Genomic DNA, 17984 nt, shown 5'->3' on the forward strand with positions numbered 1-17984 from the left:
GTTGTGAAGACTAAGTGACAGAAATATAAATTACCGAGTCACAGGAGGGTGTTTGCTGTAACCACATCTTCCGCGGAACTTGTTGATGTTACTGCTTAGTCCCGAGACCATCAAATACCCATACTTACCGATATAATCACCTATGTAAAAATGGTAATAGCAATTGGTCAAAGGCCATTATGTGCATTATATTAAACCCCAGAACCGTTCAAATAAACCCCAAGTTACAACATGATTTTCATTCTAAGGTAACTTTGTATGCAGTCAGCCCATCCCATAGGATTGACTGGGTTTTCAACCGTTGGCCCGATGCTATAATTGAAGTAAACTAAGATTTTCTTCAAACAAAACCTCAGCTTGTCAATGTGAAATAATGAGTGATGTTTGACATCACCCTCTGGAGTTACATTTCTTCTTCTCTCTACAAGGTTCGGAGGACGAGGCGGACGACTGCGGGCCGCAAGGCGGGCCACCGGCGGCCACCGTGGTGTGGGGTAACGGCGAGGGGGAGCGACCGGTCCGTCCCCTCACCCGCCTCTTCCGAGAGTGCAAGGGAGGCGGATGGGGCGGACCTCCCGCGGCCCCCGATCCGCCATCGCTGGAGACTCCCACAGCCGAGTGCGGCCCACGGGAGGGACCGTTGGCCGACGAGGGCGGCCGGGAGAAGGTGCGTGAGTGGCAGATGCGGACGCTGGCGCCGGACAGCTTCGAGGAGGCAGAGGGAGGCTTAGGAGGAGAGAGGGAGGTCGCGCCGGAGGAGGGGGCCGCGCCTACCCCGGGGGCGGAGGCGGAGGAAGGAGACTCGTGGGGCGACTCCAGCTGCGACGACGCCTCCGTCTCGTCGGCCGACAGTGACTTCCTGTTCCTACCCCCGCCGCCTTCCGCACCGGCCCCCGCGCCGCCCGTCGTTCGGAGGCAGCTTTACACCATCACGGAGAACAGCGAGCAGAGCGACTTCAGCGACGCCGCCTCCGCGGAGGCCGTCTCCCGGCGTTCCACGCCTCCCTCCAGCCTCGAGCCCGTTCCCCGTGAGGAATGGCGGGCACGGAGTGGCGCCAGGGCCGGCGGAGGAGGCGTCAGGGCTGGCGGGGTCGAGGCGAGCGAGGCATTACCGAGCGTTGAAGTCACCCCAGCCGGGGAGGGGGGGGACGTCGGCGGGGGCGTCGGAGGGGTCGGTGAGTCCCCTTGCCTCCTGCCGCAGAGAAAGGACCCCGATGGAGACCGGGAGGAGCGGCGCGAGGGGGAGGCCGGGGCCGTGGCGGGGGCGGGGGAGAAAGGGTGCGGGGCGGTGCCTCGGGCGGGCGAGGAGGCGGAGGTCAGTGTTGCCCCCGGAGGGTGCGAGCGGTGCGGTGGAGGGCGAGTGCCGGGAGCGGGGGACGATGGCCGCCGGTTCCTTAGCGTGAGCGTGCTGGGGCGCCGGGCGGAGGGCACGGCCCCCGTGAGCATCGGTATGGGGGGGGAGGGGGCCATGTGGGGTGAGGACGGCGCCGCGTCCACGGCATCGGAGGACAGCATAACCTTCGTCTTCGTGGGGCGACCTTCGCCACAGCGCAAAGGTTCAAAGGCGCGGCCCCCGTCGGCCTTGCCGCCCGTCCTCGTCGAGCTGATCCGTCGGAGCCTCGGGGTAGAGGGCGGGGACCGAAAGGGTAGCTCGTGGGGTGGAGCGGAGGAGGAGGGAGATGAGGGCTGGGGGCGGAGGACGCGGGGGCGGGCGGGGATGCGACGACATCGGCGCCATGGGGGGCCCCTCCGACGCTCGGTGTCCGTGGACACGGCAGTGAGGGCCCTCTCTCGGTTCGTGCGGATGCAGGGCATGAGGACTAGTAATGGGCGACCCGCATCTACCGAGTGCCTCGTGCCCGAGGACTTGGGCGCCATCTTGGAGCAGGGGAGACTGCACGCAGTCGGGGGGGGCGATGGAGGGGCAGGAGGCCCGGAGGAGAGTGGGGAAGAGGGGGCAACTGGGGGCGAGGGGGAGGCGAGGGGCGTCGATAGCGGTCGCGGGGGACCGGAGGGACGCGGTATGGAGGCCAGGGGCGGCGGGGGCGTTGGGCGGCGAGCCACAGGCCAGGGGGAGGATCCCCCGCTACGGGGGAAGGGGGCAGCGGGCGGGGGGCCCGTCGATCGCAGGTCCACCGGCCCACCGGCTGACGTGGCGAGGGAGGTTGGAGCTGAAGGGCCTTATCGCAGCTGCGCGGGCGACTCGCCCTCCCGGGTCCCTAGGGGCCCCGAGGAGTGCCCCCTGCCCCCGGACTGGGGAAGGGGGGCGGACGAGGGGATGGGAGGGGCGGGCGACGACTTCGATGAGAACTATTTGCCGTCGTTGCCACGGGTGACCCTCGGAAGGAGCGTGGTGCGCGAATCGGGCCCGGAGGCGCGTCGCGCGCAGCTTCAGGAGATGAGGAACGTGGTGTTCGGGTTCCCGGAGGTGGTGGTGGAGGAGGAAGGCGGCGCGCGGCGATCAAGGCGGGTGCGGGAGGGATCGAAGAGCGTGTCGTGGGGTGACGCGGGGGTGGAGGGCGGAGGGGTGAGGAAGGCGCGGGAGGGGACCGAGGAGGCCAGGCCCAGGCCCATCATCAAGAGGTCCACCTCGCTGCCCGCTGGGGCCCCGCTCACCGGGGGCGTCTCCCGGCGTCCAGGGTCCTCTCTGGGGTCCTCAGGTCTTCGATCCCCGCGCCCCGATGGCTCCTTCGCCCCCTGCCCTGTTCACGGCGCGGCGGATGGTGAGGCGGCTACCGGGGGCGGTGGGGCGACCTCAGAGGCGGCGGAAGAGTGGCCAGGTGTGGAGGAGGGCGTTGAGTTCGAGGAGAAGGCGTGTCGTGCGCTCTCGGACTTTCTAGTGGAAGCGACCTCCCTGATGGAAGGGCTTTGCCGCGTGTCCGGGCTGTCGCCGGAGGTGGAGCGGCGCAGGGGGCGGGAGGCGCCGGCTATGACCGCCCAGGAGCCTCCCCTCGATGCGAAAGAGGTGCTGGCGGCCCTTCAAACCCGCCTCTCTGACCGCCACCTTATGAGGTCACCGCCGAGGGCGTCGTCCAAGGAGGCGACCCTCGACCCGCCCACCCTGGACACCGTTCAGGCCGGGGACGGACGCCGTGGAACGGGGGTGTCCCGGGGTCCGTCCCGCGGGGTAGAGACGCCCTCGTCGCCTGTGGACGCGCGTGTCCACGAAGGTGGATGCTCCCGGGGGCCGGCGTCCCCCGGTGCAGGGGGAAAGTGCGGAACGAGGCTCTACCCGGATGCCCTCGGTGCGGCAAACGGTTACTCTGAATCTCGTTGGCCTCCACCCTCCTTGAGAGCGGATGCGGCACTCTCGGATTTCACCCTCGGGAACTGCAATCCGCTCCTTTTGAATGATGCCGCGCCCTGCCCTATCCGGAGATCGGACTCCGAAGGCCTGGTGACTGCAAAAGTGACCAGAGCTTTGCACAGGCCTTCGTCTCCAGATTTATTTCCGGAATTTGGAACGTCTAGGTTACCAGGTAAATCTATTTAGTGGTTCCTCTCTTATTTATGGAGACATTTATTTTTTGTCGCTTATTACCCAATCCTGGTTCAATTAGGTAGCCTTTTGAAATGGAATAAACACATCGTTCACTTGTATTTTGTGTTGACAGAAGTTTTTAAATGGCTCAACAGTTTCATTATTCAATCTAACCTAAGTTGAGAAGAGTTATTCTATAAAATTTCAAGCATAACATTTACGGCAAACAGGAGACTTATTTGAATTTTGAATCCCTATTGATTAATTCCAAAGAAACTGCGGGAGATGCCGCAACAGTAACTTTTAAAGGAGTCATCCGCCAATGTGCATTTCAATGCAACAATTTCAGAGGATAAAATCATTTGCCTTGACCGGGACATTTAAGCCATTTGAGTGAAATTGTAATTTCATATTTTTATTATTTGAAATTCATTTGTACATGGTGTGGCAACATAACTTTCTTTTTTATTAAGCAAAACTTCTTTAAAAAAGGAAGTTATGTCGCCGCACCCTTTAGTTCCATCCATCTTTTTCAACCTTTTCAAATTGATGCTAAGTAAAAGAAAAGGGTGATTCTGATTTCAATTTTAAATCACTAAATGCTTAAGATGATGAAATAATACTGTTCATTTGCTTTCATTTTGATTTACTGCTTTATGAGAATATTATTTCTTAATAGTCAGAACACCTATTGAAATTCAACAGGAGCCTTTATAACGTCCAGTTTGTAGCCATAATGATAAATTAAATATATTCACACACCTTAATTTACTTTGTTGAAAATGGTAAATAATCAAGTGATGGAATTAATTATTTATAATTTAATGTCATATCATAAAGAGTAAATATATATTTTTACTATTCACCAACTTTTTTTATATATGAAGTGACTTTACCATTTAGTTTATCCACACATTCTCTCTACCTTTTCCAAATATATATGCATGTTCCATTATTAAAAGAGGAAAAGTTGAAAAGCACTTTGAAGAGAGAGTTCAAGAGTACCTGAAACCGTTTGGGAGTAAATGGGTGGCACCCGAAATTTCCTACTTACAATTAAGATGCTAGTGTTTTTTCCTTTGAAATTGTATCATGTTAAAAAAATTGACAATCAATATTTCCCCTATTCTATAATGTCTCCATAACTATCTTTCAACCTTATTGCAAGTTCCCGATTGCTGTTTTATTTTATTCTACGCAATTATCAACTCTAATACTCCTTGCCGATCAACATCTACTTCTTTATCCATTCCTTCAAATTTTTAATCAATAATTTCACTTCATTATGAATTGATTTGTCCCAGAGAATAATGTGTGCCCATAGAGACCAGTCTAGAGAAATTGAAAGATAATCATCAAAAATTCATTTTGAAAAATAGTATTTTCCAACCTTTAATCGAAATATGAAAAAGAATTAATATGGCTAGAATCTTCAATCTATTAACTGCCTCATTGTATAAAATCTATGCTTGTAACTAAATTATTTCTTATTTCAATGAGTAAATGAAAGTCATTTTGCATGGAAAATTACTCCCCCATTAAATACTACTGGCAATTGTAAAAATTTATTGCCTTTAACCCAGCCATGAATTTAAATTTTGATAAGCCACAGTATTCAATTAGATGTCGATCAATGATTGTGGTATATGTCTACTCATTTGGGAAAATATTTTCCACGAACAGTGAAACAAGTTATTAATCTAAATTATTTTCAGATTTATGTTATGTAGTAAGGATAATGTGCTTCAATAATATGAATGTTAAAGCGCAAGGCACTTTTGGCCAGCTTATTACTTATCTGTCACAAGTATTAACACACTTTTCAATCAGCTGTAGAAATGGGAGAATCATAAACCTTGATAAAAGTAAAGGTGAAAATGCAAACTGTGGGGCATAGTGGTATCTTCAAAATCTCAAGGGTTCTTTTTAGATTACTTGTGATTGTACAATGAATATTGTCTGCATTGAGGCCCAACCATCAGAAAACTGGTGACTCAAAGGCATTATTAATCATAAAAATGTCTAAATGCATCAGTAACGAACATTTTGTTGCAGACTTGATTTTTTGAGCATCATTTTGTGAAGGATATGGTTCCCTCTTACTTTCCCTAGTACGATTTGATTGTTCATAAAGTTGCACAACTCTCTGCCATCACAATTTCCCATACTCACAATCACCTTAATGAAGCAAAAGAATTCCCGCCTTCACAAAATTGGTCCGCAAATAACTCCTAAAGTTCCTTGCATTTGCTGTTTTAAAACATCACACTTCATGGAATTCCATAAAGTCGAGGCAGAAACCATCGAATTCATAAGCATCACACTTAACAGCCTGTTGCTGTTTTTTATAGATTTTGCATCTTAAACACCAGATTACAGGTCATTTATTTCTCATAAGAAGTGACCAAGTTAAAAAATTATTTTAAATATTAGCTGCAGAATAAGGAATGAACAATAGATCATGAAATACAACAGGTAGAATTTGTTAATTGAAATGAATCCATGGGTTTGATACACTTTGACTAAATCCTTGAAGCATAACCCCATCAGATATAAAATTGAAAAATAGTTTCACCTCTCCTTTAATGATAAGTGTCCCGATAATTACAAGTAATATCTTTTATGCTTACATGTACATAGTTCTGTTACTATATGTTTAAGTGAATATGTTCATTTAAAAATCGAACAAATCATTTGCACTCACTCCTTCAAAATTTTTAAATTATTGATGTTTATAGATTCCTCCTGAAAACCCTTTATTCAGCAATTGCTAATATACCAATTAAAAATTCCATGTTGTTATATTAATAATAATGATATTTATACTATTAACTTTGATGTGTCATCACTGATAAAGTGACAAGTGTGATGAGAAGATGCAATCCATACATAAATATGTACAAATATTTGTTATTAGACCAGTGGGTGAATGTATTTTCAACTCTGGTGCAAAACAAGACCCAGGTTTTGCCATAAAACATCATCATCACCTGATGATGACGTTCAATGTTGGCAAGTTCTAAGTAAAGTGTGTGGAATAACTAAGTCAATGAGTTAATTTTATTTCAACTCCTAATTATACTCTTGCATTCCGAGAATGAGCCCTCAATCCATTGGGAGGGTAGCTGGAATGATGTTCCCCTCTGTTCCTCATTCGAGGGCATTCCAGCACATTCTATTGGAAGGGAGAATACACCTGAGACCCCTGGTTCGCACTCAAGGTGCCCTCTACGAGCTCTCTATGTGCTCATATAGGAACACACAATCATAAGTGCAATTGTAGTCTTCCTCTTTCATTCTTTTCCTGAAATGTACCTGTATTCCCTCAGTTGGCTGAGTTAAGTGTTTTCAAAAATCATGCATAATGATTAAAAGTAATGAATTGCTACAAGTTTGCCTCAAGTTGATATGTAATTTTATTTAAAAATGAGTTTATTCCCTCCCAGGGATTACAAACTTGATGCAGTGGAAGGTCTTATGCCTTTCAATGAACCCTGGAGCTGTACTAGTGGGAGCAATGATGATTGCTCCTGATAGGGTCACCCATGGTAAGATAGGTCGAAGGTTAGGAGCCAGACAAAAGGTAGACCACACAGCATCTGCTCTTCAGTAATGTGGCTGCAAAGGCATCTGACTCCAGTGAGGTAGCCATTGAGTAATGGTGTCAGATTAAAAACACTATTGAGGAAGACAACAGGAAATTAACTCAATTATTAATCCCATGATTTTCATGATGGACAGTATAGAGAAAAATAAATGAACTCCAGATTTGAAACTCTAGTTCCAACTTTTCCATCTTGTTAACCAAAAATTAAGATTTAATTTTACATCGGCTGCATCTTTATTGAAAAATTATCTTGTAACGAAGACTTCAAAACAACAACATATCCAAATATTCAAATCTTCAAGTAGTTATATGTGTATCATGCATAATTATGAAATGCTAAATTAGCATGGAGCAGGTGATAAAAAGCAATTTTAGGAAATAAATTCCCTTAGGTATTTGGTTGAAAATGACTAAATAAATAATTGGCATTTTTTCCCTGTGAATGTTTGTCTGTGCGTGCAATAATCTCTCCCCTTGTGATACATAGGGAGAGCGGAGGATGGTATGGATGGCGCCTCTCTATTGGGCCGCTGGTCTCCGAGGGCGACTTGGAGGGAGGACTATGAGAGTGATGAGAGGGACTTCCTCCAGCAGGAAAGAGCGTGGAAGTCATCAAACGCCCTTAACGTGCCACCAGCATCAGTGCCACCACAGCACCTTACACCACTCCGAGAGAGTCAATCGGATGCTGCGCTCTGCTCCACGACTGCATCAGGGAAGTGCTGTCTCCATGGGCAGGTCCACCACGAGACAAGAGTGCACCATCATCACCACCATTACCACCACTACCCACCACTCGCGGTGAGTGCCAAACATTATCCCCAGAATGTCTGAATGAGTGATGAGTGGAATTCACCATCTGGGGTGCCAATTCCCCACCCTCCCCTTGGACTACATGCTCCATATTCCATTAGGCCTGTGCCAGTAGAGACAATGACAGTTTTTCACATCACAATATTAATAATATTTTTAATGCATTCAGATATCACCACACTCACTGTATTATACCAAAGTCACAATCACATGTAAGGCTGGAACACATAACAAATGATGATGTCGCACAAGAAATAAAATTAGACAATTGAAGCTTCCATAGCTGTTAAAACAGCGCAGCAGAGGAAGGCATGATTGGCCTTACATCTGCTCTTTAGTGGAAGCCATCCATTCTTGAGGGCAGATTGATATAGCCATATCTATTGCAAGTAATTTTCTCCTTGATGCAAAGCCTTTTCAGGAACTGCATTTGCACTTTTTCCAGTTCTAAAATTTGTTTCCAATGATACAGATTACAGAGAACTGCAGTGTACTCCAAAATAGGACATAGAATATTATAGGCAGAATCAACCCCAGCGGTACTCTTACAAATGAGCAAAGGATATGGTGAGGCAAATTAGAGATGAAAAAATTAATAAATGATTAAAATCAAATAAAAATAAAATGATATAGAACAGAAAAAAAATCAAACCGAAATATGATAACAAAAACGCTCTGGCTAAGGTGTGCTAGATAGCATTGACCCTTGCCCTTATCAAGCACTCACCTAGACAGGGCTTGCTAGAGATTTCTCCCTGCACCAGCACCAATCACATGTAATAAAATACAATACATACAATAATGAAATGAAATTACTATGGCTTGCGTAGAAAAGTTATCAAATGCATTGAATTTCAAGAAGCCCAAGATTCTAAATACCTCAAGCCTCTATCTTCTCCAAACTGCAAGTTACTTCAATCTACAGCTTCCTGAAACAAAACAAGCCAACACTAACTGCTGTAATTTACAGCATAAGCTACATAATGATCAATTAATATGCAGAATACTTTTTATTCAGATATCTTGGTTTTTCCTTGATAATAATTACATAAAAACGATATCCCAACGTATCAGGTATTATTATGGTTCGATATAGATTTTGAACACATATTTTCATCAAATCACACTTCATCCTTCACGTGAAGTAAATTCCAAACATAATTTAATAGTATGAAATTCTGTTCAAAAAGATTGGAAAACGGTAGGAAAGTGTGGAAGTGGGATGCTGAAGCTTATACAGGAGTAAGGAATGCCAAGAAGCACTAAAATTCTAAGCGATCATCATGAGAATTAATATGACTGAGCACTCAGGGATGAAAATCGAGAGGGTCCTTAGGAATAATCACCAAAAAGTAGCATCCAAGACATTTCTGCATGAAATGGTTCTATGGAACCACATTTAAAATACCTGCAGCACTGTAATTTGGAAGGCAAGAGGGCCACCATGGCTCACCTTTTCCTCTCCTTTCTTTTCAATTCATTGATTTAAATAACGTGCATTCTGTTTAACCCAATGAAATGATTCATGGAATCCATGAAATGATTAGTCACTCTTTGGAAAAATATTCCTGAAGTAGAGGACGAATCTCCTTGTAGGAGATCCAAACAGTAAATGAAGATATAATACTTGAGAGTATATATTAAGGGCCAGTTAATTTCAGATGGTAACTTTGAATATCCAGTCACTCTGGTATGTGTGTGTGTGTATATATATATATATGGTTATGGTTTCCCAGGGAGATCTGGTATCCAAAAAATCACTTAGCTTGGGTGGAGCTGTAGGTGCCCAGAGTGCCTTGCCCGGGAATCGAACCCGGGACCCTCTGATCAGCAGTCCAACACTCTACCCCCTGGACTACCGCGACCCACTATATATATATATATATATATATATATATATATATATATATATATATATATATATATATATATATATATATATATATGTTTATTTATTTATATATTTTTATAATATGTAAATATCAATGAAATAGAAACACTCACACGCGCAGTATACTATTATTTGGACGGCACAATAGAACACAAATAAAATAGTAACACTTGAAATCACACTCACATTGTAGATTTTTAAGCTTTCAGCCTTCTCTGAGGCCTTCTTCTAGTAAGACTGATTCTTCACAACACAGTCTTACATAAAGAAGGTTTCAGAGAAGGCCGAAGGCTTAAAAATCTACAATGTAAGTGTCCTTTTAAGTGTTACTATTTTATTTGTGTTCTATTGTGCCATCCAAATAATATACTGCGCGTGTGAGTGTTTCTATTTCATTGATATTTACATATTATAAAAATATATAAATTATATATATATAAATAAATAAATAAATATATATATATATATATATATATATATATATATATATATATATATATATATATATAAATATTGTGTCGTCCAAATATTATATATATATATATATATATATATATATATATATATATATATATATATATATATATATATATATATATGGGTCGCAATATTCCAGGAGTAAAGAGCGTTGGACTACTGACGGGAGGGTCACAGGCTCGATTCCTGGGCAAACCTCTCTAAGCCCATGCAGCTCCACCCAGGCTATGTGATTTTTTGGGTACCAGATCTTCCTGGGAAACCATAACCGGTACTGAGAAAGGAACTGGTCCGCCTACCCTGATGTGTGAATTTCACACGCCGTATAGGGCTTAGTACTGGGTGATCTCTACCATCTCCTATCAAACCAACCTTTGGGTTGATTACTGTGTTTATGGTTTTATGTGTATATATATACAAACACACACACAAAAGGAAGAAGCTGGGTGAAAAGTTAAAAAAAAAGAAGTTTTTCATGGTGATGTCAAATTTTAGTCATCATGTGATATTTTGCATCACTTTATACACATTTGGGAAAATATCGAATTTCATTCTTCTGCAGTCTCTCTTTTATATCAATTTTTCATCATATGTGGTGATATTAAATTTTCCTCATCAGAAGTTATAAAAATAAAAATGGCCCATCCAATATGTTATTTTCAGGATATAGATATAAATGTAATATTGCTGGTATCATATGGACATCTTTAGGATATTTAAATGACACACCATGCTACTAGAGACCATGTGTTCTCAATTCATTAGAATCTCTATTGGGAGATCGTGCATCAATGTGACTGTGAGCAGACTGAATCCTCTGCTCCTTACTTTGTCCATACAGCCCTTCATTTTATTTCAGAAATCATCAGTGTCAATAGACTACAATAGCTACAAAAAGTGTCACTCCCACTGAATGTACTCTGTCTTCATGCAAAGTGCATAATAGGTATTTGAAGGAAAACAAGATCAAAAATGACTTATTTAAAACAAAAATAATCTTTTCAATTACAATAATTATAAAAAATTCTGAAGTTAGTCCTCTCTTAGAATACATATGCATATTACCTAACTATGTGCTATTCATTTATTGTCCCCATTCCTTTAGTAGATTTACAAGCACTCACTCTATGATTGACTTTTATGGAATACCGTTAATCAATTTGAACATATAAATCATGATTGCAATTAGGGTTGCACTTTAAATGTCTTTTATTGCTTTTATCATGTAATTTACACTTAAAAAATGGTGAAGTTTCATGGAAATTATTTCTGTTTGATGCACAAAAAAAATTTTCAGACCACCACTCTGCGTCAGTGACCTCCCATTTCTGTGCCATTGCTCCCATTAAGCATTGCTAACATCAGCACCTCTGCCTACTTCACTTGCGTACATAAAATGCATACTGGTATCATTAGGTCTTTGACTAATGTCCATACTTGATTTCTCAGACCTGTTTGTTATTATTCTATGCCCTGCAATGCACGGTAATGGTCATGTTGATGCACCCTGAACTCCTTTGCTCTTAACAAGGAAGCAATGAGGGGGTTCAACCGTGGTAGAAGGTTTGCAGTTGAGGGTTATTGCATTTCAAGGTGTTGTTGTGAATCACAGGGCCCAGATTACAGCAGGACGAGATGGGGGAGCTCAAAGGTGAAAGGCCTGTCATGGTTTGACGATCTGGATGATGGTGATGACTCCTCCCTCCCCCTGTGGAGGGGCTCGGCCCCGCAGCTGTCGTCACACCATACAAGCCAATCCTTCAGTGACCATGACTACGTCCAAGCATGGCAGCAGCGTGAGAATTCAAAGGAGGCAGATCCCAGGGGTGCGCCATCATCCCCTGGAGACGGAGCAAGGAGGGGCCGGGCATTGTACCAGGAGGAGCGGAACCACACGCCATCACCCTTCTTCTTCACCTCGGCCCCCAACTCCCCCTACCGCAGGCCCCATTTGCCTCCCTCCTCCCCCTCCCTCTCGCCCACTATGCCGTCACAGACCAATCTGGCATCATCCATGCACACGGGCCCCTCTCTCATCGACCCCTCCATACGCCCCCACTCCCTCTCCCGCCCCCTCAACCTGCATCCCCCCCAGACACACTCTTCCCCCACCAGCCCATCGCGCCCATACCAAGTGCCCACACCCCCACACCAAGTGCCCACCCCCCACACGCCCCCCACCCCCTTCTCGTCACATGGGTTCCTGACATCACGTGGGCCCAACGATGGCAACAGTAAGTTCCAGCCGTCCACCCACATTCCGCAAGCTGCCTCCTCCCCTTTGGGGGGGCCTTCTTCCTCACATCGGCGCTATGCAGGGGGCCTGTCTCCCCCCCTCCCCTCCCGCCCCCAGCCACCCAGGCCTCCCCCACCCACCTCCTCCCTCCTCTTTCCCACGACCCACTCTCCCCTGCTGCTGCCAACTGATGTCAGTTGGCATGACGGTGGTCCCCCGCTGGCTGCCAGTGGACTCTCTCCGCACGCCTACCTCCGCCACTTGGTGGACGTGAGGAAGGAGGTGGTGGCAGCCACAAGGTCTTGCAACCCGCATGTGTGACCCTCCCTCCACGTCATCTCGTCCACTTGACCTGATTCCAAAATGGCACCGGCGGGCAAGGTGTTCCCCTATTCCAAGTGATTGAGCGGCAGGAAGGATCCCAAGCGATCAGGAATTAGACACAGACCTTGGGTGTTAAAGTGTTCATTGGACAACTGATGTATTTCACGTGCATTTTTAGGAACATCTGGTGAAATATGGGAGTATAATCTTGAAAATACTTCATTTGATTCTATTTGAATCCAAGAAAAAAGTGCTGTTCTATTGGGCTAAAAGAAACTATTCAGCAAGAGTTGTTTTGTGGTTTGCCCAATGGGAATTGACTTGGATGATATAATTGATTATTGATGGATTTATTGGCTCCAATAGAAAAAGCAAGTATTTTCAGAGTGAAAGTTATGAGTCTTGTTTACATTGCCAAACTCATCCTATGGACAACAGTGGTGTTTAAAAATATTGAGTTTTTCTTTTAACTTTGCAAAGGGTAGTAGTGAATAGAGTGAAACATGTTTAACAAACAGGTTTGCATATTTTCACAGAACTGTAAGATGTATTAGGTGGACCTCTGCATCTCATGAATTGAGCATCATTTATGTTTCAAACATGAGCTCTATTGACTCATTAACGACAGTAAATGAAAAAGAAATGAATTGTGTGTGTCATGAATATTTTTTATATATATGCAAATATTTTGGTGAGTGTCTGTATTTTGTATAGCACAAAGTGAACCAGAGTGAGGTAATATCTTGTCAATGCCATCAAACTCATTGTGCATGAATTCAAAAAAGTTTGAAAAAGGACCATTTTGTACTTCCAATTGCAGTCATCACTGTTCAATTAATGAATTCATTCATTTCGAAAAAATTTTTTAGTGTAGAATGAATTTGTCATGAAATAACTGTGCTATAGAAAAATTTAATGACTGATGGTCATCACTTACTCTGTTTGTATTTTATTACCTAGTAATGAAGTATTAATAATGTTTCCATATTATTTCAATGTTCTTCTTTGGGAGAAATGAGCAGGTTAGAATTTTATGAAGACATTTAGAAAAAGAACCTCCAAACGACCTCATTAACAGAAATTAAAAATTTCAAATAAAATAATGCTTTAATTTGGTAAAAAATAACAGCGTCAAAACTTCATAAAGTCAATTAATCGACAATTAAATTTAAAATGAATTATGTCATATGTAATATGTTACACCTGGTCTAGTTTTTGCCCTCCTATTTTAACGTTTGACTTAGGCTCCCTCTTTCTGGAAAATTGCATAACCTTCATTATATTTACATTTGTTCTCATCCCATAGCTATCACACTGAATTTCCATTTCGCTCAGCAATGCTTGCAACTCTTTGGCAGACTGACAAACTAAACCTTGATCTTCTGCAAATCTGATGAAGGTTAAAAAAGAAATTTTGCACTTTCTTTTCCTACCCTCATCATGAAGGAATCCCACAAAGTTAAGCCTGAAGCTGTTATGTTCTGCAAATCTAACTGATTTTATGAATTCCCTACCAAATTTCATTCCCATCACCATTTCTTCCCATGCCTCTTTTATCATTTCCTCCACATGTATGTTGAACTGCACAGGGGATAATGGGCAACCCTGCTTTACTCCTCTTCCTAACACTGCCCATACGGACTCTCCATCCCCCACTCCCACCTGAGCATTCTGAGACATGTACAGGTTGAGAATTAATATCCTGTTCCTCCAAACTACTTCTACTTTCTGCAAAACATTCATTAGTTTTCCTAATTCGCTGTATCACATGCCTTTTTGAAATCTATGAAACAGGCAAATACATCCTGATTGTATTCTATGCTCCTCTCTATTCATGGCCTCATTATTGCAATGGCATCACATGTGCCTCTCCCGTTCCTGGACCAAAACTTTTCATCTGTTGAGTAATCATATGCCCTGATCTTCATCCTCTTGTTGATGATCCACAGAACCACTTAAGTTTGAATGCAAAATAAAACTTACTGTTCTGTATTGCCCTCATTACCATCAGAGAGATATGTCTGGAGTAGGGGAAAGGTTATTGTGTGCGTTTTTTTGTATTGATGAAGGCTTTTGACTGTGTATGACCAGGAAAACTTATGAAAATTTTAAAAGAAAAGGTGTGAACTAGAGAGGCAGAAGACTGATTGGAAATTGTACTTAAGCCAGGAGGTGTGTACAAGAATTGATGAAAAGAAGATGGGTTGGTTCAATATTGCGAGGGGAGTGAGGCAGGGTTGCTCTCTATCCCACAATCTCTTTAACCTTTATGTGGAAGACATGGTCAGGGAGTGCTGGAGAGAAGATACAGGACTGTCAGTGGAAGGAAGAAAGATTATGTGCATAAAATGTGCTGATGACATGATCACTTTGATGAGGGAGAACAATTAAACGAGATGCTGCAACTCCTTAATGGCAAGGCCAAAGTAATGAACCAACGTTCAACATGAAGATGAGGAAATAAATATTGTAATGGAAGGAGAAAGGCTGGAACAAGTGCAGAGGTACAAATATCTGGGTACAGGTATAACAAAAAGCTGGAGGAGTGAAAAGGAAATTAAAGTAATGATAGTTTTGGCTGAGGAACTGTACAGCAGGACAAGAAAAGTGTAATGTAGCAGAATGGATGTTGGACTGATAAAAAAGACTATTTCATTGTTATGTATGAAGTATCAAACATAACAGAGGAGGGTCAAAATGACGGATGATGTGGAAGAGGATGATGGGTATATGAAAATGAAGAGAAGGTCACAGGATAGGAAAGAATGATGGAGAAGGGGCCTCCATGGACCTGACAACCATGGCAGATGACCGATGATGATGACTTCTCACATTATGTAGCCTTTACCTTTTTTGGAATTGGAGCTAATACTGATCTGATGAAGTCTTCCGGCCAAATTCCTGTCTCATAAATGTTTCAAATTAGTGAATGAAAAGTCTTCCTACCGTCTTTCCCTAAACCTTAAAGTAGTTCCGCAGGAATGTTGTCCACCATGGCCTTATTTTATTTCAATTCCCTTAACTGCCTTTCCATCTCGCTACCAAGTAAGCCGGCGCCTAAGCTATCTTCATCTATGCCATCTTCTCACCCTATGTTTAACTTTGCTGGCCTAATTTCTTTACCATACAGTTCTTCCATGCATTCTTTCCATCTCTCTTGGATCTTTTCTGATTCAACAACTATTTTTCCCAACTTATCTCTGATTGTAACTTAGATTTTCCCTTCCTACTTCCTGATAGTGTTTTAAACTTCTTGTATAGCACATCAATTTCACCATTCCTCTGCAAACTTCCCATATCCTCGCATTGTGTCTTCTACCATACTTGTTTTGCTCTATTTGTTACCCAGCCTCTCTCCCTCATTCATGGTTTTCTCCACAGCTCGCTGAGACTCCTTCCTTGTCAACCCATTTAATGCTTTCATACTCGATTTCCTAAACTGCCACCCCTGCCTTATCTCTGTGAATCTGACACTACACTTTGCAATTATTAAATTGCAATCAGAGTCCACATCCACTCCCTAGAAACTCTGCGATTTGATCCCGCTGTTCCTAAATCTGTGCCTAACCACAATACATATAATAATAACTGATAACTGATACCTTTCTGAGTCACCCAGCAATTTCCATATATACCTACACCATCTGTGGTGTCTAGACCAAGTGGTCCTTTTGATTAACCCCTGTGCCCTGCAGAACCTTTATTGCTTTCTCCGCGGGGTCATTCCTCGTACTTAAGCCATAATCCCCCACCTCATCACCATCTCTTCTTTCACCTACCATTGGGTTCCAATCATACATGACTATCGAATATTTCCTACCAGGAACATAGACGATTATGTCCTCTAACTGATCATATATCCTGTCAACTTCTTCCTCCTTGAGACTGTTTGTCATCATGTATACCTGAACAATGACCAAGTTCATTTGTCCTACTTTTACTTCCATTAATAATATTCTATCAATTGCTTGCTCTATGCTTCTTCCTTCCTTTTTATTCAATATTATTGCAACCTATCGTTGACTCTTATCCCCTCTTCTGTATATTATTCTATACTGATCACTCCAGTTATCCCCACTATCCTTCCATCTCACCCTGCATAGACCTAAAATATCTATTTTTCCTCTTCCCATCTCTTGCTTTATATTCTCTAAATTTTCCTGTCCTCAAAATTGTCCTAACATTCCACGTTCCTATTTTAACTAATTTGGTCTTTTTCTTCTTCACCTTCTGTGCTGCTGCTGTTGGTTTTTCTTTCTTTCCAGCATAGTATTGATCTAAAACTGATCACTGGCCACACTTCTTTCACAGCTACCCCTCCCCTCTTACTCCTCCTCATCCCACCTCAAAAACCGATCATTCAACTTCTTCTGTTTGTCTCTGCAAGTGCACATTGCGTGTGCATGTATGAGAGAGTGCGATCAGCCATGCGTAGCACATCATGCTCACCCATCCCACCCCTAAACCCTCTCACCCACAAATTCATTGGAACTTGGAGGTATAATATTTTTCAGTAGAGTACAGCAGTGCTGCCTCTTACGACCCCTTAATAAGCCATCTGCACTACGATGCTTGACTCAGTCCAGATTAAGTGGACTTCCAAGGGTTTAAAATAGTCTGCAAAAATAGTTGAACAGTAGAATCAGAAGACAGAACATAGCCTCACAGTACACTGGATATCGATGGAAAAACATAGAAAAACATTATCTAATAACTAATGGACATATATCAACTCCTAGCACTGCTAAACAATTGAAAATAAAGACATGCTCTGAATAAAATAAAGAAATAAATCTCCTTCTATCAGTTGAAATAAAGCAATCCTGGGAATGAAGACATATCCAACCAACTATATCATTCATGGCCATGGAATGGGTAGGTACCAAAAACAATATTCAATCCCAGTCTGAATCATGGCCAAAGCCAAACAGTAATATGGATGGGAGTAAGCCTTAGGTGTTGCTCCACTCATCTCCACACATTCTACCAAGGCTATAGTCATGGAAGAAATATAGAAATAATAATGTTGAGCAACATTCACAGAAAATTTATCTGATATGGAATTCATCGTATAAAATAATCAAAAATTCAAGAGCGCTCTGCTACAGAATCATTATATCCCTCAGAGGCATATCCTGAAGAAATTTATCAATTA

The 17984-nt window shown here is 43.3% G+C and overlaps 1 protein-coding gene across 1 annotated transcript in view; it reads left to right on the forward strand.

Moving 5' to 3' along the window:
- The window catches only part of LOC139698612 (uncharacterized), a 165873-nt gene extending 152087 nt beyond the window's left edge, over positions 1–13786 (forward strand). Inside the window, exons 13-15 of the mRNA XM_071597455.1 lie at positions 429–3479; positions 7576–7889; positions 11882–13786. Coding sequence (XP_071453556.1) covers positions 429–3479; positions 7576–7889; positions 11882–12826 — 4310 coding nt within the window. The 3' untranslated portion in view covers positions 12827–13786. The remainder of the gene's footprint in view (positions 1–428; positions 3480–7575; positions 7890–11881) is intronic.
- Positions 13787–17984: the final 4198 nt, after the last annotated feature.

The sequence above is a fragment of the Hetaerina americana genome, unplaced genomic scaffold (genome assembly GCF_022747635.1).
Source record: "Hetaerina americana unplaced genomic scaffold, ioHetAmer1.1.p SCAF_9, whole genome shotgun sequence".
Taxonomy (NCBI): Eukaryota; Metazoa; Arthropoda; class Insecta; order Odonata; family Calopterygidae; genus Hetaerina; species Hetaerina americana.